Source organism: Megalobrama amblycephala, linkage group LG6 (assembly GCF_018812025.1).
Source record: "Megalobrama amblycephala isolate DHTTF-2021 linkage group LG6, ASM1881202v1, whole genome shotgun sequence".
NCBI lineage: Eukaryota > Metazoa > Chordata > Actinopteri > Cypriniformes > Xenocyprididae > Megalobrama > Megalobrama amblycephala.
The window spans coordinates 18,303,236-18,329,786 of record NC_063049.1 but is presented as its reverse complement, the minus strand read 5'-3'; the positions used below and the strand labels follow the sequence as shown (position 1 = coordinate 18,329,786).

At 39.1% G+C, this 26,551-nt stretch overlaps 1 protein-coding gene and 2 long non-coding RNA genes across 4 annotated transcripts; 1 reads left to right on the top strand and 2 right to left on the bottom strand.

Annotated features, from left to right (window-relative positions):
- Positions 1-1,115: 1,115 nt before the first annotated feature.
- LOC125270025 lies at positions 1,116-6,620 on the bottom strand. Of its 2 annotated transcripts, none has more exons than XM_048193201.1 (2): positions 6,486-6,620; positions 1,116-1,907 (listed from the first exon to the last, which is right to left on the bottom strand). In XM_048193201.1, the coding sequence occupies exons 1-2, from the start codon at positions 6,567-6,569 to the stop codon at positions 1,578-1,580; spliced, it is 414 nt and encodes a 137-aa protein (XP_048049158.1). In that variant the 5' UTR covers positions 6,570-6,620; the 3' UTR covers positions 1,116-1,577. The 2 variants fall into 2 exon arrangements, with proteins under 2 accessions (XP_048049158.1, XP_048049157.1); XM_048193200.1 differs by having other exon boundaries at positions 5,854-6,577.
- Positions 6,621-21,370: 14,750 nt separating this feature from the next.
- LOC125269517 lies at positions 21,371-23,263 on the top strand. Its single transcript, XR_007185136.1, has 3 exons — positions 21,371-21,761; positions 22,848-23,063; positions 23,179-23,263. It is a non-coding gene; the product is annotated as an uncharacterized LOC125269517 (long non-coding RNA).
- On the bottom strand, positions 22,110-22,849 carry LOC125269518. Its single transcript, XR_007185137.1, has 4 exons — positions 22,732-22,849; positions 22,492-22,587; positions 22,309-22,391; positions 22,110-22,212 (listed from the first exon to the last, which is right to left on the bottom strand). It is a non-coding gene; the product is annotated as an uncharacterized LOC125269518 (long non-coding RNA).
- Positions 23,264-26,551: the final 3,288 nt, after the last annotated feature.

Genomic DNA, 26,551 nt, shown 5'->3' with positions numbered 1-26,551 from the left:
GTTATATTACTAACCTTACTTTCATGTTATAAGTTATACAGATGTTATATAAAACTTAGTCTTGTCAACATTTTGGAAATTGTTGTTCATTGAGATGTTGTTTAAAATGTTACTTTTCAAAGGGGGTGTACTCATTTACGCTGAGCACTGTACAGTATATAAAAAGAGTATGGACACAAGTTGTTGTGTTTCAGCATTTAAAAGTCAAATTAAGTGAAGTTCCTAAACGTAATTTAGGGAGGAGTGAGCCCATCTAATCTTCCAAATTAGCTAACCTAATACCCTAAAGATTATATGGGCAAACAAACTAATATTAATAATATTATTGTGAAGAGACAAGTGAATCTTAGTTCTTGAAAAAAATAACATCCACATTTATAGCTGTATATTCTAAGGTTTTTTTTTATTTATTTTTTTTATGATCATTTTATTAACAAAATCAAAGAAAACACTTGCCTCAATGAATACCATTATATCTAAAAACATTTCTTCAAGTTGCTGCCCCCACACAAAACTTTAGTAGAAATAACATTAACAAACAAACAAACAAACAAACAAACAAACAGAGAAATAAGTACTGGAGTCCAAGCAATAGAGTAAAAAGTTTTTTTTTTTTTTAATGGTAAAAAGTTTTTTTTTAGTCTTAAGAGAGTTTATCAAACTTTATTAAAAAAAAAAAAAAAAAAAAAAAGTACATAGTCATGACTCATGAGTTACTTTTTGGGTAGAAATATTTTTTGTTCTTGTGCATTGGATCTGTACTTATATATATTAAATATTAAATATTAAATACTTATTGTAACAATAACTGCATAGCAAATGCATTTTCATTCACCCTATAAAAACTCAAAACATTCTCAGTCTAACAGCAAAATTTGGGGTCGGTAAGATTTTTTTTTTTAAAGAAGTCTCTTATGCTCATGAACACTCTTATTTGATCAAAAATACAGTAACCATAATATTTTTTCTATTTTATGTAATTTTCAGCATCATTACAGTCTTCAGTCTCACATGATCCTTCAGAAATAATTGTAATATGCTGATTTGCTGCTCAAGAAACAATTTTTTTGCTGTTAAAAAACTCTTATCAGCAATGTTGAAAACAGCTGTGCTGCTTAACATTTATTGTGTAAACTGTGATACATTATTTTCTGGATTCTTTGATGAATAGAAAATTCAAAAGAACATCTTTTTTTTTTTTTTTTAAATAGTAATCTTTTGTAACATTATGTCTTTATAGGTTTTACACATCAATATCAATTTAATGCATCCATGCTTAATAAAATTATAATTCCTTTCAACAGAAAATCTTACAAACCCCAAATTACCTCAAACAATAACCTCCTCAGCACCTCAGTATTTTATATATAGTTTCATAAAACCTCTAAATATTTCTATAGCACTTTTTTGCAATATAGAATACAGTATTGTATAAGTTTGCTTGTGTCTCAGTATGAAACAGAAAGAAAAAAAAACACCACAATAAATATTTGTTATTATAATATGCAAATAAATGTGTACAGTGATGCACCATTACTTTGGCAAGATGCAGATAGTAGGCACAAAATTGACATTGCCTATGGCAACTCTGTTAAATGTAGGGCTGGGTCTGATATTTGATGCCACACGTCTTTTTCATTGTTCCCTAACTGTTGATACTGAACATGACAAGCATCATCCTGAGTGGTGTTCATGTGTGGATTTTGAATGTTTCTCAGTGAAATCTCACTGACATGCTTGGCTCTGTCCACTGCTTTTTCATGCAGTCTCTCCTCCAGAATGGCTGATGTCTCCCGCTCCAGATAAACTTCATAGAGTGATTTATAATACGGCTTCCATCGGGTCATGAGAGATGAGCTTATCGTCAACAAAAATGAAAGGCCAAGAATAAGAATTAGGCCAATTACCTAGAAGAAAAAACAAATTAAATTGAAAAAAATGCCATAGGTTAAGATCACAATCTATTTAACAGGCCTCGCCACTATTTAGTAGAACATATTTTGTGTAAAATAAGCATTTTAAAAAAAAAAAAAAAATCTTTTAAATCAAATTTACAATTTTCACAAGCATCATTTCAGGATGTAAGCAGCAGTGAAATCCTTTGTAATGTGTGATCATTTCCATTAATTTTACAAAGAATTTGAGAAGAATTTATTTTTATATAATATAGCTTCAGAGGGTACAGTGAACAGATCAAATCAACTTTATATATTAAAGAAAATTTGGAAAACATGCTCAACCAATTGGTAGAAATGTCTAATAATGGTAAAAGTAAAAATGCTTTCAATTCTGCATCTGCATCAGGTTCAATACAGTGTTGTTATTGTTATCTATAACTGTATAAAAAATATTTTTTGATAACTGAAATGAATCTGAAATAAATTATAATATGAATATTAGATGAAAACCTTAAACTTAAAAGCTTAACATTTGGTTAACATAAGAACATGTTGCCTTGGCAACTAACTGAAATAAGTTAAAGTTGAAGTACTAAAATTACTAAGATTGAAATAAAAATAAATTAAAGGTAAAAATTGAAATATATAAAAAGCAATAATAAAAATGACAAATGCACATTAGAAAAATTAATGAAACTTATCAAACTAAAATTAAAATGAAATGTGAAAATATAAAAATAAAAGCTAATTCAAAATATTATTAATTACTATAATACTAAAATAACACTGTGCCAATCTTGAATTTTTAACAAGCACTAGTGTCTATGGTAAGTCTGGTTGTGATCATAGTTACCATGGTAAATGGTAAAGTAATTTACCATGGTATATAGTTACCATGGTAAAGGGTAAAATGGTTTGCACCCTGTATATATAAAATACCCCCCTGTCTGAGTGCCCCAAAATATAATTAAAAACCACTCTAAGTATTGTAAATAAATTATATACTTAAAATAATTGTGTAAGTAGTAAGGCAATACAAACGCAAGCAAGCGTTTTAAAGGGCACCTATTATGCAAAATTCACTTTTACATGGTGTTTGACCATAAATGTGTGTTGGCAGTGTGTGAGCAAAACCACCCTAGAATGAGAAAAATCCACCCAGTGGTTTTTTTACAATCTCAATAATTCATAAGCACTGTCTCAGAACGCCCTGTTCTAAGATTGCTCTCACTGTGACGTAGAATTGCGCTAAGCCCCACCCACGTGGTTTGATTGACAATCTGGTTTTGGCATAGACCCCGCCCTCGGTGATCTGCATGTCAACCATCCTCCATTGTTTCAACGACAGCCGGTAATGTCTCCTAAGAAACATTAGTGTTCTGTTGTGGGATGTAATAATGAACATAGTAGTTTTCACTTACTTCCGACATCAGAGCCACTGAAAACGCAGTGGATGGATTTTATTTACGAAGGAAAGGCGCCACTCAAAATTCCAAAATACGTTTATGTTTGCGCGAATCATTTTTTGACTGACTGTTTTGAGAACGAGGGTCAATTCAAAGCAGGTCTTGCTTCAAAGTTAATCCTCAAGTGTGGATCGTTGCCTACTGTTCGCGATCCAACGTCACCTCCAGAAGAAGTAAGTGTATTTAATGTTTTTTGAGCAAATAGTCATTTCAGTCGATGTCAGCCAATTCAATAACAAATGCGTCTAAAGTTGTTGTTGTCGTCGTAGAATGTCTGTGTATATAATTTAAACCTTGTTTGTATAGTGTGTATCCACACGTATATATATATTTTTTTAAAGATATTGTATTAAAAACTGTGTATGTTTTCCGAGATGGTCTACCATACATGATGGAGTGACTTGAAGTTGTTTCATCCGTCTTGATACAACAAATAGCGTCAGACAGTTTTATGTCACGTATTATTTTTTGCAACAATTACAAATGTAAATAAATTAATACCTGTTCTATCTCCCTGCAGCATATATTTTCTGGTTCTGTAGCCATCTTCTCACATTTGCCACATAAGCACCTGTACGACAAGTAATGTCAACATGACGCAACCGTTCCCTCGCATAAATATAATTTAGTTTGTACTTAGCAAACGTTATCACAGTATTTGTGTTTGTAGTTTCAAAAAATTGTGCGAAATAATTGCAAAGGGGACGCCGGAGTCTCTTCATCATCTGGGTCTGATTCCGGTTCAAACATGTACGGCTGAATGCCATACAAAACAGCGGGTCTCTCACTCTCAGCCATTCTGCTTCTACCGACTGTTTATTGCCATAGGTATGCAAGTTACGCCCTCATCCAAAGGCAGGGCGGGGATATGCAGCTCATTTATATTTAAGGTGGTATACACCAAAACAGCTCTTTTTAAAACAGGCCCCAAAAATGACATTTTCAAATGGTTATAATAAATTAACTGTGGGGTATTTTGTGCTGAATCTTCACAAATACATTCTGGGGACACCTAAGACCAATATTACATCTTGTAAAAAGGGGCATAATAGGTGCCCTTTAAGTTTAGAAACATTTTGAGTCACCCCTCCCTTGCCTCACAGTGGTTTGGTCCACCGCGCACGTCACACTCGTGTGTGTACAAGTCCGGCGGCGCCGGCGGGAGAGAGAGCAGTTCTACAGACAGTTGAGAGGAGCTCCAGTAAATATAGGCTGTCAAGGCTATTTTATTCAAAAACATCGGATGAAGTGGTTATTTTTGCTTTAATGCTGGCAACGCTGAGTAATTAGTCATAACAAACAAAAACAAAAAAGAAAGAAAAAAAAGATAACATGATTTTTTTCCCCGTGAGTCTGCTGTTTTAGGGATTATAATGTTACCTAGCTTGTTTACAATAGGTTGTTGGATACTTAGTCACCCCCAAGAACAACAACTAACACTGTGATAATCATATGTGAACTGTAATAAGGCTAATTGATTTACTGTTGTGTGTTTGGTTTTGCTCAATGTGTATTCAACATATTTTGGTGACTTGGTTGGAAACAACTTCAAAAATATTCCAATAAATAAATTTGTATTATTTTGGTCAATTTAGTCAGTTTTTTTATTGAACCAAAGAGAAACACTGAGCATAATGGCACAGTCTCCGTGCTACAATAATAATAGTAGTAGTAAGGTTTTCTTCTGTGTAACATTACATATATCCTTTTTATAAGTAAAATTTTGGCTGTATTATTTGTGTCCCCTTCAAAAATAGCTCTTGAGAAATTTTATGTTTATTGTTATGGGTTTTTTTTTTTTAAGTTATTTGCTTTAACTGTTACATGCTTATTTGTAGTTATTGTTTATTACCCTATATGTCCAAAGCTGTAATTTTTCATGAAAAAAATAACATATTGTTGCAAGGGTACTTACAAGGGTACTTGTGAATTTACAAGGGTAAATAAAGAACTGGTTGTTTCGGTAAGTACTGTAAAGTGTTTCCTTTACTCTTTACTGTAAAATTACTATGTCTAAAATGGGTAATATTTTATGTATTTGAGGTCTGAGATGTGGCAAATATCCTTAAATATCCACTTCGCACTTCGTCCACATAGCACTTCGTCTTTTATAACATGAGATTTTAACCAAATGTTGATTTTGGTAAAATGTTGCAACAATATCTTATTTTTTTCATGAAAAATTACAGTTTTAGATATATATAGGGTAATAAACAATAACTACAAAGAGAGAGAGAGGAAAATTTTGGAGAAAAAACATTTTCTATGTAAATGACAGAAACAACGCAGAAAATAGAGCGAAAAATCTACGAATTATTATTGTCCCTAAGAACTACAAAATGCAAAGAAGTCATTTTTGATTTCGCCTGACATATGTAACCAGCACCCTGATGTAAGCGTTAGGAACGTTCTGGGCTGGGAACCAAAATTGATGATCAAATATGATGGATAGCAATAGAATAAATAACACAGATTTATATAAACTTTACCCGTGATTCACTGTCAAATTTTCTCAGAGTCTCTGCTTCTCCTGGAGTTGGTAGATCCTTGCACGCAATTTGCTCCCCGGTACCGTTCACGTTAACGGTCCGCATGCAAACGTACCAATCCCCATCAATAAATGCAACGACTATCCACAGCGATCCCGCATAAAAGACATTATATAGGTGCTTCCATATAATGCCACAGTAATACCATCCTTCCTGTCCACAGCGTTCTGGGTGATAACAGTAACCAGCAGCACAACAGCAGCATTCAAAAGTATCGCAGCACTCGCTCTCACAGCATCTGCTCTGGCCGCTGACGCAACATCTGCAAACATAACATCTGCAGATCTTCAGGAGCTGAGCGTCGACGAGGATCAATATGAAGAACAGTATGCCTATCGGCAGGCATAGGTAGAGCCAGCAGTGCAGGAGAGTTATCTCGCGAGTTGTGCAAGGGCACGTGAACACATATTTGAAAAAGATAAGCATGGCTATAACTATGAGAGCTGTCCTCATGGGCACATTTCTGAGTACATAATGTGAAAAGAACGTGTGCCGAGCCATATCTGCATATATGCTTAACGGAACACATACAGAAGAAGCGATGCTGCTATAAAGACTGATGCAAATCTCACCGGTTCAACAAACATAACACGGTCTTCCTGATACTCGCTGGTTCGTCTTCTCAGTGGATGTGGCAGAGGAAAGGGAGGGACCATTAGGATTATCCCACAACAGAAGCCTCATACTCTTTGGTTGGAGAGATGCAGCGCCCCTCTATGTTTTTAGGGGTAATTGTACTAGTAATTTCTGTTAGGACCGATTCAACCACTGGATGGAGCCCGTCTAATGTTTTTATCACAGTAAGGTGCGTCTTTACCGTATGTAGCTTTACATGGGAAGTTAAGGTATTTTCTTAAAATACAAACTTGTCACTTCACTTCGACTTTGTCCACGGTAAGATACTCTTCCGTCTGCTAATGATATGACTAATCATATGACATATGACACAACACTATCAAGAAGAGGCACTGCAGCAGGATTTGGATTATATCCGACTGTTTAATATATAGTAAGCAATATGATATCAATGAGGAAAAAATTCTTTGTGTTGTTTTTCCTGCTTGAAATTGGAAACTTTAACAAAATCAATAAACATTTTCATAAATTTTTAATTAATTAATTTTTTATAAGTTTGTTGCCTCGAGGCAACATTGTAGGCTACCACAATTGACAAATTGAAACATTTGGCATTTTTATGTAGAAAAAAGAAATATATTTATTGAAAACATCAATTTATTTACCTAGACATTTGAACAAACAAATTTATCCAGTTTTTAATGTATTAAAAGTTTAATTTTTAATAAAAAGTAACATTTTATATTCAGCTGTTGCCCTCAGGCAACATTGTACCATAGTGCAGTGGTTCTCAACTCCAGTCCTCGGGACCCACTGCTCTGCACATTTTGTATGTCTCTCTTATATGACACACTCAATTCAGTTCATGCAGACTCTCCTAATGAGCTGATGATCTAAATCAGGTGTGTTAAATAAGGGATACATACAAAATGTGCAGAGCAGTGGGTCCCGAGGACTGGAGTTGAGAAACACTGCCATAGTGGAACACAAGTATTACCAAACCATCATATTATTATGTTATATCAAGTTATCATATCAATCTTCATCTTCTCTCTCACCCTCACTCTCTCGCTGATGGATTGTCACTATGATTTCATCTTCCTCATCACAGTATGACCCCTCATCCTCACCCTCATCAACAGGCAGTGCTATCTGTGTTTTATACTTTTTTGAAGTGCTATAGAAAATGTGCAGATCATAATATATGCAGATATACTATATATGTATATATATATATATATATATATATATATATATATATATATATATATATATATATATATATATATATATTCACATATATGTGAATTACTATTCTTATAAGTGCGTTACAAAATCGTGTGAAAATGCAAATATATTTAGATAATTCTAACTCTTTTCCTTACAAATATAATACATTTGTATTCAAACCTACTATGCCTGTATGGCCTTATGCGATTCCATTATGGTACAGTGTTGCCTTGAGGCAATACAGTTTTTTGTTATTTTCTCTAAAACATTTGATGATATATAATGTAATGTTCTTGAAAATACTTCTTTACTTGCCAGTGAAGGTGACCGTCCGTTGAGGTGGAGACCACATGTCCCAAGATTCCGCTCTAAAACTTGCCGTCATCAAGCTACGCCTTTGTTTTGAATAGGCTTCTAGCAACCTCTAGCAGACAAAATTATTACATATTGTACCTTTAATTAACCATATTTGTGATTACACTTTAATATTAAAGGTCCCGTTTTTCGTGGTTTTTTGAAGCTTTGATTGTTTATAGTGTACAATATAACGTGTTCATGTTTCGCGTGTAAAAAAACCCAGTATTTTTCACATAATTTACTTATCTGTATACCGCTGTTTCCACTGTCATAAAAACGGGCTGATGACTTCCTTGTTCTATGAAGTCCCTCCTTCAGAAATACGTAACGAGTTCTGATTGTGCCAGCGGTTCCTGTGTTGTGATTCGACAGCTCTGAGCGCACCTTGCCCGGAAAGGTCACGCCTCTTACCATAACGTGGAAATGCACGCGCTCAGTGTTATTGTAAACATGTCTTTAATTTTACCCTATCAATCTGAGCCGGAATCAGACCCGGTGATTGGACTGCGGGATGAAAATAACAGCGTTTCGACGACATGGCGACAAACACACTCTACAAACGCAACTCTTGTGTATTCCTGTGGGCGGAGGTTAGTCAAAAAACTGTTTTAGTGACGTCATTAAAGAAGGAAGTAGAGGGATGTAGTCCAAACTGGCCGTTCGATGTAGGCGACTTCTGTTAAATAAAATATCTCGCTTGGCATTGAACTTTGAGCTTTAAAATTTTACAGATTTTATTTATACTCTAACAACAACATTACACACTAACTAAAGTTTGAAACATGGGATCACGAAGAACGGGACCTTTAATGCGTCAAAATTTGACAGTCACAGCACTGTCATTTTTCACACTGTAGATGTTGTGGAAATTGTATTTTTTCATATGATTTTTACCTATATTCTTGTGAAATATGATGCTTATGGAACATAGTATGATGTTGGCTTAAGTGGTAATGTTTAACATAGTGTTAACATAGATGTTAGAAATAGAAAGAGCAAGATATGGTATGAGGACATGCAAGATGTATGTTAAAAACATGTCTGTGCTAACAACGTGTGGAAAGTTACAGCCACTAAGAGATGTTCCTAATATGGTAAAAGGACAGAGGCTTCGGCCTTGGAGGTTAGAGATATAAAAGTGAGGGGAAGCTTTCATTCTTTGTCTTACACTCTGCAGCTACTTGTGTTTCTGTATGACCTGTCTGACCTTTCTTGCAAGAAATAAAACCTTTAAAGACAATTGGACGTGTTTGTCTCTTATGCAGTAGAGTCGGGTTGATTTTTTGCCACAACTAGACCAGTAGCAGCTCCTGGTCGTAATATTTAGGGCAGATTCTGGGTCTTAGCGGTAGTTTATGATAAACATTTTGTAAGCTTTATATCCTAATCGCTGAACACATCAGACACTTTTGGTAGAATTATAATTTCCTTGCGTTATTCAGCCTGAGGGTGGCGCTCTACTGATGATTGATAGACTTTAGTACACACAACAAACGCATAGAATTCCATCATAGAATTGCCTTAATGTAGGATTTATTGCGTCCGAATGTTGTTTTAGAATGTTACAAGTTATGTAGGAGAAAACTGTCATTCAGTCTATTTTCAGAAAAACATAAGACAAACACAACTTTACGCTCAAATCTCATGTCAGGTCTCAGCTCTTGTATGCACGTTTTTGAGTCAGCGGGAACTTGCGTGCAGCATAGTAAATCTGATGGAGAACTGTTATGAGAACATTTAGATTATTTTTCTGACCGACAATCACATTAACCAATCATTAACCATTAGCATATAGGACACCATTAAAATATCAAATTAAAATTAAATTAAAATAGATGCGTGTCTTAAAATACCACAAATGTTTTTTTTTCGCTTTGTGCATACAAATATTATATATTATATTAAAATATAAATGGCAACATCAAAAGAACATTATTCACACATCATGCACCTGCAACGCAGAGAAAAACAGAATATATAGCCTACAAGGAAAATTATTTGTTTTATTAAATCCAATTGATCGCTCGGGCGCCTCACTCACACACGCAGACTCTACATATCAGTTCTAGCATTGCTAACTTTACATTTCAGCCATTTATCAGCAAACTAAATGCAGAGAAAGTTAACTGCTGTTTGTACCAGTTGGCGCACACAACGCCCATCCAAAATTTATATTTGAATGCAGTTATCACATTTACCTAATTTGCCAATAAATCAGTTTTATTGATTGCAATAAACACAAAGCTATTCGGACCGCACACGCATTTTTTCCCCCAGCACTTCAAATGTTATTTTTAATGTGATGACCACAAACATTATTTGTTCATCCTTCTGAGATTGTCCCCCAGCATTGTAAAACGTTTTAAAAATGTAGGAAATTCAACATTTGATAGAAAACACTTATTTAAAAATAAAAAAGACAATAATTACCGCTTTAACCAGCAGGTGGCGACAAAGTAACATTTGTTTGCGCATATATCAGCCATTTCCTCTAATCGTTTTTCACTTCGTTTTTGACTAAATATTAAACATTATAAAATAACTAGGTTTCAAAATACATTTTGTCAGTGTTAAGTATGAAATACTCAAAAATCTTTTTTTCACAGAAAAGTGAAAACTGATGGGCGAACTGAATTTAGCCAAGGAGGAACAATGAGGTATATCTTTATTGATTTATTTTTTATGCTGTCTTAGGTTTGAATAACTAAATTAATGCTATGCCTGACAATTTAAGTGTTTATATTCTCATTACAAACTAAATTTTACACTACTGATGATGCTCAACACACCAGCAAATGACATCTCACCAGAAGTTTTCGAGCTGGCTTAAATTATTGCGGAAGTTCTAAAGAACGCTCCGTGCATATAGTCCATTCAGTTTTGCTTTAAATAATTGTAACACCGGCCCACATCTGCCCCCTGTGGTATGAAGATTTGGGCCTCATGTGGTGTGGAATGACGGCACTTTGGCGACCACTCCTGTTTGCCTGTGTGTGTGCACGTATGGAGAGACAGAAATGTTAACAATCACCAGTCAGCGACCGCTCCGAACAACCAATATTTACTTAATTCATATCATATATCCCCTAAACTCTGACTGTTTCCAGGCCAAAAACATTTGGGGCACGACCATCTCTCCAACCAAAGAATATGAGGTCTCTGCGGAACAAAAGTGGGCGTTTCTGAATTTGTGGGTGTTTTCAAACTGGTGTTTATAAATCATGTAATGAAAACGATCCCCTTCACCCGACACCACCCCTAAACCCTACCCACAGTCTGACATCTGCAAATCAGGCAGAGACCAGAGGCTTCTGTTGTGGAATAATCCTAATGGTTCCTCCCTTTCCTCTGCCACATCCACTGAGAAGACGAACCAGCGAATATCAGGAAGACCGTGTTATTATAGCGAAGAGATATTTAAAGCTGTTATGGCTAGCTTGGATTGCAGTGAACTAGGTGTGTCAGACAGAACACCACAGAGTGAAGTATCAATTTGAAATGGTTTATTATCACTGGTATGCAGATATCACCATCAGAAGGGGGAGACAGCCTTTACATGCACATTAACTAGTAGATGTTTAAAGGTGCCCTAGAATCAAAAATTGAATTTACCTTGGCATAGTTGAATAACAAGAGTTCAGTACATGGAAAAGACATACATTGAGTTTCAAACTCCATTGCTTCCTCCTTCTTATGTAATTCTAATTTGTTTAAAAGACCTCCGAAAAACAGGCGAATCTCAACGTAACACCAACTGTTACGTAACAGTCGGGATCATTAATATGTACGCCCCCAATATTTGCATATGCCAACCCATGATCAAGGCATTAGACAAGGGCAGGCAGTATTAACGTCTGGATCTGTGCACAGCTGAATCGTCAGACTAGGTAAGCAAGAACAATAGCGAAAAATGGCAGATGGAGCGATAATAACTGACATGATCCACGATTACATGATATTTTTAGTTATATTTGTGAATTGTCTTTCTAAATGTTTCGTTAGCATGTTGCTAATGTACTGTTAAATGTGGTTAAAGTTACCATCGTTTCTCACTGTATTCATGGAGACGAGCCGTCGCTATTTTCATTTTTAAACACTTGCAGTCTGTATAATGCACAAACACAACTTCATTCTTTATAAATCTCTCCAACAGTGTGTAATGTTAGCCCGATAGCCACGGAGCACTATCAAACGCATTCAGAATCAAATGTAAACATCCAAATAAATACTATACTCACATGATCCGACGCATGCAGAATGCATGATGAACATCTTGTAAAGATCCATTTGAGGGTTATATTAGCTGTGTGAACTTTGTAAATGCACTGTATTATAGTCGAGAGCGAGGGGGGCAGGGAGCACGCGATTTAAAGGGGCCGTGCGCTAAATCGGTGCATAGTTAATAATGCCCCAAAATAGGCAGATTAAAAAAATTTATTTAAAAAAATCTATGGGGTATATTGAGCTGAAACTTCACAGACACATTCAGGGGACATCTTAGACTTATATTACATCTTGTAAAAACTGGTTCTAGGGCACCTTTAAGTCGAAGGGCTGTGGTGGACTTCGGAGGGCTTAGCAATGAGGCTTCCTTTGCGGTTTCCAGATATAAACGATACAGTGTGTGAGCAGGTTGAGCACATTCAGTGGAGGAGAACCTGAGGTACAGTCAGTAAGAGTCCTGTGTTATCCTGCATGGGTTTGCTCATAAATGGGTTGGATACATATCAGCTGATGTAGACTTGGATGAAATGGTAAGGATGTGTGTGTGTGTGGTTTATCTGCAAAACACACAGCAGTACTCAACTGTCAGCAACATCATTACATTGTCATCATTCACATACAACTACAGGCTGCTCCCCTCATACAATAATGTAATAACGCATAAACGTGATATAACAGCGTAGTAACTTGCATTGTCACCTTTATATAATTCAAATAACACCTTCTATCATGTTTACTATCATCATTCATCTACATGCCTTACTGCAACATTATAAACATTATAATTGTGAGCATTGTGGACCAAGTTAAGTGATTTAGAACTAGCACTGATAAGTTAAAGGGTTAGTTCACCCAAAAATGAAAATTCGGTCATTTATTACTTACCCTCATGCTGTTCCATACCCGTAAGACCTTCGTTAGACCTTTGTGAGAGAGGTAGTGTCATTGCTCCCTATGTACGCCTCACAGAGCCATCGGATTTCAACTAAAATATCTTAATTTGTGTTCCGAAGATTAACAAAGGTTTTACGGGTGTGGAACGGCATGAGGGTAACCTCTGAGAGCCTGGTTAGCGCTCCCCAGCCCGTCTCGCTGGCTCATTCGGACTATCAGGCTCGGCTATGCGATTCAGTTCGCCCAGCATCCCCCCAAGTTCAGGGGCGTCCACTTCACTGTAGTGAAAGATGTCGATGCCCCTATCTTACATGCGGAGATTGTGGTCCTACTGGCGAAGGACGCGATAGAGCAGGTCCCTCCAGCCGATATGAGGTCAGGGTTCTACAGTCCCTACATTGTACCCAAGAAGAGTGGTGGGTTACGACCTATCCTGGATCTGCAAGTTTTGAATCGGAGCCTTCACAAGCTACCGTTCAAGATGTTCACGCAGAAACGCATTTTCGAGTGCATCCGTCCCCAGGATTGGTTTGCAGCGATCGACATGAAGGATGCGTACTTTCATGTCTCGATTCTTCCACGACACAGGCCATTCCTGCGTTTTGCGTTCGAGGGACGAGCATATAAGTACAGAGTCCTACCCTTCGGGGTGGCCCTGTCTCCCCGCGTCTTCACGAAAGTCGTGGAGGGAGCCCTTGTTCCCATGAGAGAACAGGGTGTTCGCATTATCAACTATCTCGACGACTGGCTCATTCTAGCACAGTCTCGGGAGCAGTTGTGCGAACACAGGGATTTGGTGCTCAGACACCTCAGCCATTTGGGTCTTCAGGTCAACTGGGAAAAGAGCAAACTCTCCCCTGTACAGAGGATCTCTTCTCTCTGTATGGAGTCGGATTCGGTCGAACAGATAGCACGCCTCCCGTCGCATGTCGCTACTCGCCCGCCATCTCCTCCTCTGGAATCAGAAGCATTTGAGGTCGCTTCGTGCCATTCATGTCCTCAGTGTGCTCAACCGTGTGGCTGACGTGCTATCATGAGCTGCGCTGCCAGGAGAGTGGTGACTCCACCCCCAGGTGGTCCAGCTGATCTGGAGAGAGTTCGGAGAGGCTCAGGTAGACCTGTATGCCTCACCTGAAACCTCCCACTGCCAGTTGTTTTACTCCCTGTCCGAGGGAACACTCGGGACAGATGCACTGGCACACAGCTGGCCCCGGGGCCTTCGCAAATATGCATTTCCCCCAGTGAGCCTACTTGCACACACCCTGTGCAGAGTCAGGGAGGACGAGGAGCAGGTCCTCTTAGTTGCGCCCTATTGGCCCAACCGGACCTGGTTCCCAGAACTCTCACTCCTCGCGACAGCCCCTCCCTGGCCCATTCCTCTCAGGAAGGACCTTCTTTCTCAGAGACGGGGCACTCTTTGGCACCAGCATCCAGACCTCTGGAAACTCCATGTCTGGTCCCTGGATGGGACACGGAGGTTCTAGGTGACTTACCCCCTGAGGTACTTAACACCATCACTTCGGCACGTGCACCGTCTACGAGACGTGCTTACGCCTCGAAGTGGAACCTGTTCATCGAGTGGTGCTCTTCTCGCCAAGAAGACCCCCGAAGATGCTCGATCGGAGTCATGCCTTCCTTCTTGCAGCAAGGGTTAGAGCGTAGGCTGTCCCCCTCCACTCTCAAAGTCCACACTGCTGCTATCTCTGCATACCACGACCACATAGATGGCAAGTCTGTTGGTCAGCACGACCTGGTTGTCAGGTTCCTTGGGGGGCGAGACGGTTAAATCCTCCTCGGCCTCCTTCCATACCCTCTTGGGACCTTGCTCTGGTGTTAAGAGCACTCCAGATTGCTCCCTTTGAGCCCTTGCAATCAGCAGACTTAAAGATTCTGTCTATGAAGACTTTTCTGCTGATTGCATTGGCCTCCATCAAGAGGGTAGAGGACCTGCAGTCATTTTCGGTCGACGAATCGTGCCTGGAGTTCGGGCTGGGTGACAGCCATGTGGTACTGAGAACCCGTCCTAGCTATGTGCCCAAGGTTCCTACCACTCCCTTCAGGGACCAGGTAGTGAGCCTGCAGGCGCTGCCCTCGGAGGAGGCAGACCCAGCCCTGGCTTTGCTCTGTCCAGTTCGCGCTTTGCAACTGTACATAGACAGAACTCAAAGCTTCAGGACCTCAGACCAGCTCTTTGTCTGTTACGGAGGCCAGCAGAAGAAAAAGGCTGTCTCCAAGCAGAGGATGGCCCACTGGATAGTGAAAGCCATCGCCCTGGCTTACTAAGCTCAGGGCGTGCCCTGCCCGCTCAGGTTGCATGCGCACTCTACGAGAGGTGTCGCATCCTCCTGGGCGCTGGCTCGTGGCGCCTCGCTGACAGACATTTGTAGAGCTGCGGGCTGGGCGACACCTTACACGTTCACTAGATACTATAGCCTTCGTGTCAAGCTGGTCTCCTCCCTTGTTCTCGCCTCAGGTCAGAGGCACGGAGAGGCCCCGGCTTAGTGTCAGCTTGCTGCGTTACATGCGCTTCTTTTCTCCAGAGAGTCCCTACAAGGCAGACCCTGTCAAGTCCTCCGATCTCCCTTCGGCAGCCGACGTGGTGGAGCATCTGGCGCCAGGCCTATACTCCGTTGTATCCTTGAGAACCGGGTTTAGGCTGGGTTCCATATGTGTGACCTTACGGGGATCCCATATGGCTGGTTCCACGGTTGCTCCTAATGAAGCCTGTGTCTTTCCCTCTGGGAGAACCCACCCCTCGTCGAGTTGGAGTCACCCTAGTTCTTCCATATGTAGCACAACCTACAAGGTTAGTCCATATGTATTCCTCCACATAACTCCTTCGGGGAAGGATGTGGCTTCCGCAGCGTTCCTTTCCTAACAGAAGGGTACGCTTTCCCAGCGTTATCCAATAGTCTCACTAAATGGGTTTTGGGGAACAGCAGTGATCGACACTCTCTGTGTTAGCCCTGTCCCACCGTCCTCAGGCAAGGGGGTTCAGGTGGCTTACAACAGAGCGCTGGAAGGGGGCAGCTCCTGTGGCGCTTTTGTAGGGATTCCTATTCGTCGGTCTGTCCGACGTATGTCGAACGTGACCGACTGAATGGGAACGTCTCGGTTACAAAGGTAACCCTCGTTCCCTGAAGGAGGGAACACAGACGTACGTCCTGTCGCCACAGTCGCTGTACCCCGCTGTTGCTGACGCCTATTCTGTTCGGTTCCTCAGCGAAAAGCTGAAGATGCAACGCACCTGCTGCTCATTATATACCCGCGATGCGAGGTGAGCAGCTGGGGTCTCATTTATAAAACTGTGCGTAGGATCCCTACTAAAATTGTACGTACGCGCAAAAGCTAGATTCTGCGTATGCACAAAAAAAATCTGATTTATAAAACCATGCGTACGCCAGAACCTGCGCACAAATCCCTTTATAAATCCCAGTCAGCGGAAGATTGTGCGTACGTGCATCTCCACCCTGTCTCCTCCCCGAAATCACCATATATGGAGCTTACGACGCCTAGTTTTACTATGCATAACCTCATCTGCATATCATTTCCATACATATTCCCATCCACGTGACACCACGGTTAACACCGTCAAAGGTACAAGACATTGGAAAATATTAGATATGGACTATAAATGCAATTTGTGCCACACATTATATTGATAAAGATCATCCAATATTCTCTTTATGTTTTAGAATAAATATATCAAAACATCCATAAAAACAAAATTGTATAAAATACTTCAGATAAAGGTTTTAGAATAGAGTTGATTCATTCATTTCCACTGGCCAGATAGTATTTTAATAGTTTTAAACAATTCAAATCAAATTTATGCAGTTTTGCTGATAAGGTGAACATATCTTTTAGGAAGTTTATAGGCTATTTTTAGTGGAAACAGATCGGCCTACTTATTTATTGCAGTGTAAATACAATTGTCTGACTCGGTGCGTCACTGACAAAGTATTTTAAAAAGAAAACATGCAAATCTTACCGTTTTCCTCAAATTATATCCTTCAAATGGTAATTGTTTGAAGATCCTTCACACGACATCAACACCTCCTGCAGCTGTGGTTGTACAGTAAGATATTATTGGACCTATTCAAACTGGACAACGGACCGTTCGACCACCGAATCCAGCAGTGTCTTCCATAATATCGAAGTTAAGTGTGCATCACTGATCGTCATTCTCGAAAAAATATTTTGTCATAACATCTGCAGTGTAGTTTAAAGAGGAATTATTGTGCTCCCAGCACTCCTCGCTTTCATTAAAGCAGCGTGTCACTGGAAAAGTGATCGAAAGTAGCACATCTACTATCTCAATTCATATCACTTTTGTCTCCAGAATGTGCGTACGCACGGCTCAAAGTTTGCTTAAAGGTGCGCACATTCTCCCGTCAAGTTTGTTTTTATAGATCACAACCTTTGCGTGGGAACTGCCGTACGCACGTTTCCAGCCCCGTTTTATGCGTACGCACGCTTTATAAATGACCCTGATGCGTATGATTGCATGCCAATGTGCATTGGCTCGTTTAGTTACACTCTAAGTGGATTGGCCTCTCTAGCGAGATTCCTAATCGTCGGTCTGTCCGACGTACGTCTCCGTTCCCTCCTTCAGGGATCGAGCGTTACCTTTGTGTAGTGATTTTCACTTTGTTCATCCAAGGACGCAAAGCAAAATAGGGATTGGTACTCAATAAACGAAAGATTATTTGTTATTAACTAACATCAGCTATATTACATCTAATGAGAATTAGGAAATTATATACTGATAACATACAACAATGCCAAGGTCTCTGGAAAGAGGTTTGGTTAAGTGATATTTACGTTCCACTTGGTTGAGTCCGATGACGGTGATGTCTTCCACTGGTTGTGCTGGGTGACAATGCAGTGGGGAGAGGAGCCAGAATCTGTTTCAACAGTCTTGAACACGAAGCTCTGTGGGATGCTGATCTCCTGGAGCACCAAAAGGTCCTAAAATCTGGAACACGCAGATGAGGCCCTGGTGTAGGTGCAGAAGGTCCTTAACAATCTGGAACACGCAGACGAAGGTACCTTGAAGTGAAGGTTTGCTCTCTTGAGCTTAACCTTGTTGCAGATGTCGTTACTGTCTCGCTGGACGGAAACTCTGAACGTAGTGTTTGTTGATGTCTCTTTCCTCACAAGCTAGAGGCTCAGAACGTGGTCGACTCTGTTGCTGCCTCACAAGCTGTAGGCTCAGATCACGGGATCTGTTGTTGTCTCTTCTGGATGGACCAGAGGCTCAGAACGGTATATCTGTTATGTCTTCTCCCTTCGCAGGGCAGACTCAGAACGATGTATCTGTTGTGTCTCAGCTTCGCAAGCCGGGACTCAGAACGGTATATCTGTTATGTCTCCTCCGATGGGAGACTCAGAACAATATCTGTTAATGTCTCACTCCTTACAGAGTTGGGACCCAGAACAATATCTGTTAATGTCTATCCCCTTTGATGGACAGACTCAGAACAAGGAGTGTTTGTTGAAAGGGTACCTTTATCCCTTTCCGATGAGGAGGAGATTGCAATTTGGCACTTCTCCATTCGAGTGTTGTGATTGGCTGCTGGCATCAGAGGGGACACACAAAGTGTGGTCCACCCTTCTCTCCCCTGTGGAACTCATTTGCATAAAGCACAAAGTTGGAAGTCTTTTACAGTGTCTTTAAAATTTACCAATGCATTTCTCACTTTCCAAACCACCACCAGAATACCTTTGGCAATATTCTAAACGAATAGAGACTAAACATGATGGAAAAAGATTGAACTGTCATTCAATTGTACATTAACAGCTGAATTTGTATCAGATGTTGCACTACAAATAGCTGTCACTGAGAATACTTATTTCTGTGAATAAGTATGAAATGGATGTGTAGTTTGCATCAGCTCTAAGGTTTTCAAACATAGTTTTGAATGGATTTGGATGGATCTTTGTGATCTCTCTTTGTTTCACCCATTGCTGCTAAGGTCCCGAGGAATTTTTATGGCAGTCTCTGGCCAACCTTAGAAAAGTAGTCTCTAGATGGGTGAAGGGCAGTAACTGCCTGTGGACCAATGAGAAGTCCTGTCCTTTCCCAGCTTGGTACAAGAGGTCTTCTTCTTGCCCTCTAAGAGGTGTCTGGATGTTGTCCTTACATCTTTATCTGATGGCGTTGGACAGTTTGTTTGTGTTAGTACACCAAGATCCAAGCTGTTATGGACAGAGAGGGGCCCGGCCATAAACTGGGCCCTAGAATGTGCTGTTCACTACATTTGTAACCGAGATGTTCTCTTCCGTCTTATCGCACTACATATTTTCATAATAAGAGTCCCCACTAGGGCAGCACAACCATGCTCTGACATCGTTACTCTTTATGAAGTAGTCTTTTGCACAGTTATGTTTGTTGAACCTCTGAGATTTGTATCAGTCCGCGGTGCTTTATAGCAGCATCGCTTCTTCTGTATGTGTTCTGTTAAGCATATATGCAGATATGGCTCGGCACACGTAAAAATGTAATAAGTAATTCACGTGCACAAAATAAAATTAGATATTCATAAAATATATTAAAATCTAGCATGTATTTCTAACTGCCAAAATGCCGTAAATCCAGTCCATTTAATCAAATTACCTCATCATTTGCAGTCAAAAATGACTGTATCCACACAAGCAGCATTCATATGATAGATTGCATGCAGAATCTGCTGCCTTAAATCGCGCTAAATTACTGTCATTCTTGACAATACACCTTTGTAAAAGTGGGGATTTTAGCACTTACTCGCATGAAGAACAAATATAGACACAGATAGTGGATTAATTTCGATTTAAGACTCAAACTTTCTCCGATACAAAAACATACCTTGTGTGAGTTCTTGTATTTAATGATGATAATGAGCAAGGATGCAATTGTATGGGGGTAAATTGATGCCAAAACCATTGAAAATGGACAGACTAAAAGTCACAAATAGATATTAGAACTTGTAAACACAAAACACAATCTACAAATAGATAAAAAATCCGCAAACAAAGTCCTCATGATCCACAAATGTAAAACAAGATCTACAAAAAGATACAAAGTCCTCAAACAAACTCTTTGTGATCCACAAATATAAAGCATGATCTACAAAAAGATTAAAAATCCACAAATAAACACATCCTGATTCACAAATAGAAATCAGTGACTTGAAAACCAGAATTTGAATGAATGTAAAGTGACTTGTTTGCAGGTGAAGATCATGTTCTGTTTGTAGATTGTGTCACATTTGTTTTCATAATTCTGACACTATTGTTTCGCTGTTGTGACAAAATAATGCCATAATCATTGAAAATGAAGAGACTATGAGTCAAAAAATCTGCAAATGTAAAACACAATCTGTAAATAGATTCCAAATCTGCAAACAAACTCCTCATGATCCGCAAATGTAAAACAAAATCTACAAATAGATAAAAAATCCACAAACAGACTCTTCATGATTCACAAATAGAAATCAGTGACTTGTACTTGACAACCAGAATTTGAATGAATGCAAAGTGATTTGTCTGCGCATGAGGGTCATTTTTTATTTGTAGATTGTGTTGCATTTGTTTTCAGAATTTTGGCACAGCTGTTTCGCTGTTTTTTCCATTAAAAAAATCTACAAATGCCCTCCTCACAATTTGCAAACAAACACGGTCTAACTTGTATTTTCAAACCACTGTAAAAAGACATTCGTACACATTCTGTGCAAAGCTGAGCATGCAAGTGTTGAATCTGTGTTTTCAGATCACTGGGCATTCACAGATCCCTCTGCACACGTCTACAGATCTTTTTGGCACTATCTTTCCACAGAGTGTGTGACTACGATCCACACGTGTAGTCAGCCAATCAGGGATATTGCTTCAATGTGATGTCCCTTTTCAAAATAAGAGCTGACACTTCTCTGATGTGTGGGCTGGGCTCACTGCCATTTACCGTTGCCGGTGTCACAGCGTTGACAGGCGGACAGAGCCTGGGCAGCGCTGCAGTAGGAGTAAAATCTTTAATACTTGGAAGGGGGAGCTGCCACGGGACCTGCCACCGTTATATGCGCCTGCCTCGGGACCTGCCACGGTTATGCGCGCCTGCCTCGGGACCTGCCACGGTTATACGCGCCTGCCTCGGGACCTGCCACGGTTAAATGATGATGCATATATGATATATGCCGATTGATGAATGCGTGCAAACAGTGCAATCCTGCTCTTATGCACCTATTTATCATCTTAACTTAATATTTTATTCGCTCTTATTGCCCATAATGGAGCGCGTCTCTTAGCTCCTACTAGCGTCGCGCCTGCCTCAAGATCTCTCACTGTTTACAGGTACCAGACACTCTGATTGACACATGAGAGCAAACGGATACATAAATAAGAGCAGGATTGCACAATTTGTCATCTTATATTTTATTCGCTCTTATTGCCCATAATGGAGCGCGTCTCTTAGCTCCTACTAGCCTCGCGTCTGCCTCAAGATCTCTCACTGTTTACAGCTACCAGACACCCAGGACTGATGCAGGAGAGCACAGAACAAAACATGTCACAGCCAAGGTGAGTAAATTGAACAGGTAAAATCACATTGTGGTCTGTGAAATATTGTTGAAGGATCTTTTTAAGTAGCTACTAGTTTAGTAAGTTAATAAGATTTGTACAGTCTTTATAAAACATTTCTTTAAATGTTTGTGTCATTCAACAACACTGAAACAGCATTAGTTTTTATTTATTTATTGTAATATGGGCTCAGACACCTTAAGCAGAGAAAAAAATTTAAAAAAGATTGTAAGAAATGGGCTACACATTGTGGCATTAAGGCAAACTCAAAAGGTTATGCTGTACAAAATAAGTAACTATGTTAGTTCTGCAAAGTGACTTTTTAGACTGTATTATTCAACAAATTTGATAAAGATCACAGGGAAGGGGGCACAGAGAAAAGTCCAGACAGTAGCACAATGTGTGGTACAGTAACAGGAGGAATTCCTTTGTCATCAAAACCATTCAGGATCAGAATCTGTGGATGCTCTGTAAAATTGAGTAGAATTATTTAAGGGTTTAAGGCTAGACTGAATATTAAAATCAGGAAAAGGGAATTTAAAAATGCCATTTTAACACACTTACCCCAAATGTCCCTTTGTTTGCAAAGCCGTTTCTGCCTGGAACCTGTGGAAGCCCTCTGTCTTTTTTAGGATTAATAGGGTTACCTTTGAAAGACCAAGAGAGGACAACCATTTAATTTAATTTGATTGTGCTATATGCATCACCCATGCATTTTTAAGCAAACAAAATTATCCAAAAATTTACCTCAGGAGTAAGTACTTCCAAAATGTAGGATGTATTACTTAATTCTGTCATGTCAATCTGTGTGACTCTTTAAATTCTATCAATGATCCCCTCTGTCTGTTGGCAATAGGCATTGCATTCAACATTGTTACAGTATATTGGTTATATATTAAGTGTAGCTCAAAATGCTAGGAAATAATTGTTTATATTTGTTGTTTTTCTACAAAAGTTACATGTTTGTTTATTACAAACTCGGTTTACCTGTTGTTCATCAAAAAAAGAAATCCTTCCATTAAGTTTCATCTTCAGCTTTGGGGAAAATTTTGGATTTTTATGCAAAAACATCCTGTTTGATCTAATTGTGCCATTTGTGCCAGACACGTGAACAATAGAACACAGCAGAGATTCTTCCAACCCAACAATGGAAGGATATATGCACCAACAGGTGCAAACATAACACTTGCAGCTGAAGGAAAACTAACAGTCAACCTTGAGTGGATGAAAAACTTCAGAAGTAATCCAAGACTTGCAGCAAAACCCATAGAAATGGACGACTTCTCATGTCCACACCCTGAGACCAGCACATCAGACCAGTATTCGTTATATGATAGATTTCATCAAAAAAAAACAGAAGCACCCTGAAGTATTATGTATTAAAATATTCCATGACTTGGGTACAGTCTGCTTTACATCCATTTTTTTTTTCAGAGATGCATTTAGACATCTAGACTCCCTGGAAGGGTGGACTGAGGGAAAACCACAGCAATGGCACAAAAATGATGGAAGAAACTGTGGTGTTTTTGTACAACAATACAGTCTAAAAAGTCACTTTGCAGAACTAATATAGTTACTTATTTTGTACAGCATAACCTTTTGAGTTTGCCTTAATGCCACAATGTGTAGCCCATTTCTTACAATCTTTTTTAAAATTTTTTCTCTGCTTAAGGTGTGTGACACAAACATTTAAAGAAATGTTTTATAAAGACTGTACAAATCTTATTAACTTACTAAACTAGTAGCTACTTAAAAAGATCCTTAAACAATATTTCACAGACCACAATGTGATTTTACCTGTTCAATTTACTCACCTTGGCTGTGACATGTTTTGTTCTGTGCTCTCCTGCATCAGTCCTGGGTGTCTGGTAGCTGTAAACAGTGAGAGATCTTGAGGCAGACGCGACGCTAAGCTGTGGCAGGCGCGACGCTAGTAGGAGCTAAGAGACGCGCTCCATTATGGGCAATAAGAGCGAATAAAATATAAGATGACAAATTGTGCAATCCTGCTCTTATTTATGTATCCGTTTGCTCTCATGTGTCAATCAGAGTGTCTGGTACCTGTAAACAGTGAGAGATCTTGAGGCAGGCGCGACGCTAGTAGGAGCTAAGAGACGCGCTCCATTATGGGCAATAAGAGCGAATAAAATATAAGATGACAAATTGTGCAATCCTGCTCTTATTTATGTATCCGTTTGCTCTCATGTGTCAATCAGAGTGTCTGGTACCTGTAAACAGTGAGAGATCTTGAGGCAGGCGCGACGCTAGTAGGAGCTAAGAGACGCGCTCCATTATGGGCAATAAGAGCGAATAAAATATTAAGTTAAGATGATAAATAGGTGCATAAGAGCAGGATTGCACTGTTTGCACGCATTCATCAATCGGCATATATCATATATGCATCATATATCCGTGGCAGTTCCCGAGGCAGGCGCATTTAACCGTGGCAGGTCCCGAGGCAGGCGCGTATAACCGTGGCAGGTCCCGAGGCAGGCGCGCATAACCGTGGCAGGTCCCGAGGCAGGCGTATATAACGGTGGCAGGTCCCGTGGCAGCTCCCCCTTCCACGTATTAAAGATTTTACTCCTACTGCAGCGCTGACAGGCGGACAGAGCCTGGGCAACGGTAAATGGCAGTGAGCCCAGCCCACACATCAGAGAAGTGTCAGCTCTTATTTTGAAAAGGGCTTATTGAGGGGGCGTGACATCTCATTGAAGCAATACCCCTGATTGGCTGACTACACGTGTGGATCGTAGTCACACACTCTGTGGAAAGATAGTGCCAAAAAGATCTGTAGACGTGTGCAGAGGGATCTGTGAATGCCCAGTGATCTGAAAACACAGATTCAACACTTGAATGACCCTCATGCGCAGACAAATCACTTTGCATTCATTCAAATTCTGGTTGTCAAGTACAAGTCACTGATTTCTATTTGTGAATCATGAAGAGTCTGTTTGTGGATTTTTTTATCTATTTGTAGATTTTGTTTTACATTTGCGGATTTTACATTTATTTGTAGATCTTGTTTTGTGTTTACAAATTGTAATATGCATTTTTGACTCATAGTCTCTTCATTTTCAATGATTATGGCATTATTTTGTCACAACAGCGAAACAATAGTGTCAGAATTATGAAAACAAATGTGACAATCTACAAACAGAACATGATCTTCACCTGCAAACAAGTCACTTTACATTCATTCAAATTCTGGTTTTCAAGTACAAGTCACTGATTTCTATTTGTGAATCAGGATGTGTTTATTTGTGGATTTTTAATCTTTTTGTAGATCATGCTTTATATTTGTGGATCACAAAGATTTTGTTTGAGGACTTTGTATCTATTTGTAGACCTTGTTTTACATTTGCGGATCATGAGGACTTTGTTTGCAGATTTTTAATCTATTTGTAGATTGTGTTTTGTGTTTACAAGTTCTAATATCTATTTGTGACTTTTAGTCTGTCCATTTTCAATGGTTTTGGCATCAATTTACCCCCATACAATTGTTCCCAAATATCCGCATGACTGCAAACGTGACATTATTATACAACAGGTCAAAAAATAATACATACACTTTAAACACAGTACTGTCAGTATTTACTCTATTTTGCAATGAAATAATAGTTGTAACAAAAACCACAGCAGAACTACAACACACGTCTGTTTCGCAAACAATTCTGCGGCTGTGACCGAATTGTGAGAGTCAATCATTCAATGATTCATTCACAGCCACTTGCTTCGTTACTAAATGAATGACTCGATGACTCACTCATAAAAACAGTGACTTACTGACACCTGCTGGCGGTTTTAGTTTAATATTTAAAAGTTTTACTAGTTTTACCATCATTGTATATTTAACTTTTTTTTTTATTTAAAACATTATTTATTTTATAAAGTTCAGGTCTCCATGACACAACTTTTCTCCTGATGTCACTATACGACCAGCAAACTTGTACCGTATAGCTCTGGAAATTCCAACACAGACAATAACTGTTTATTCATTTTGCTTTCTGATTGTTTGGATGCCCCGTTGCTATTGGTCGCGCGGGTAATTGTCACAGAGCGCAGCGGCAAAAGTTGAACTATTTTGAACTTTGGTCGCGGCGCTTTGGTCGACGCAGCAACAAACCGAAATTAGAGTGAAACAAACAAAAAAAATTAGACTTGCGCTCTTTTTAATGTCATAATTTGTAATATTTGTGTTGTTTTATATGTAATAGGGATTATTTTCTCATCCTATTTTTTTGAGGAGGCACTGCCTCCCTTGCCTCCATGGAGGAAACGCCCCTGGTTGTATAAGAAAAGAGACATTCAGCTATAATGAATTTAGAAAAAACTTTCACAAGCAATTGTAAAAGTTTGATGTTGATTGTAAATTATGTTTTTTTACTAGTCCACCAGATTTAGTCATCAGGTTTAGATGACACATTTTACATTTTGTCTACAGATTTTAGATGAAGACTACTCTTTGAGCATGGTCAAACATGCATAGGAATTAATGAACAAAATACAGCATACGAAAATTAAATGACAGTCCTTCTACATTATGGTATTTAAACTGTGATTTCACAAACTGAAATTCAAACTGTGAATGCCATCTTTCTGGGCTGGATTGTGGTTAATATGCGTAGGCTACTCACAATGGTGTGACAATGACAGGACTGTTAATAACAAACTATAATGTGGCTGTGACATTCTGTAGATTATCTCTTCACTAGAATTTGGTAACGATTAAAATGCGAGCTGATGCTAAACAAATACTTACAATTGTATATATATATATATATATATATATATATATATATATATA

Coding starts and splice junctions, on each gene's coding strand:
- LOC125270025 (XM_048193200.1), bottom strand. CDS start 6,414: ATGGCTCGGCACACGTTCTTTTCACATTATGTACTCAGAAATGTGCCC. Junction 1,908..5,853: donor AATTTGACAGTGAATCACGG/GTAAAGTTTATA, acceptor TTTTTCTTCTAG/GTAATTGGCCTAATTCTTAT.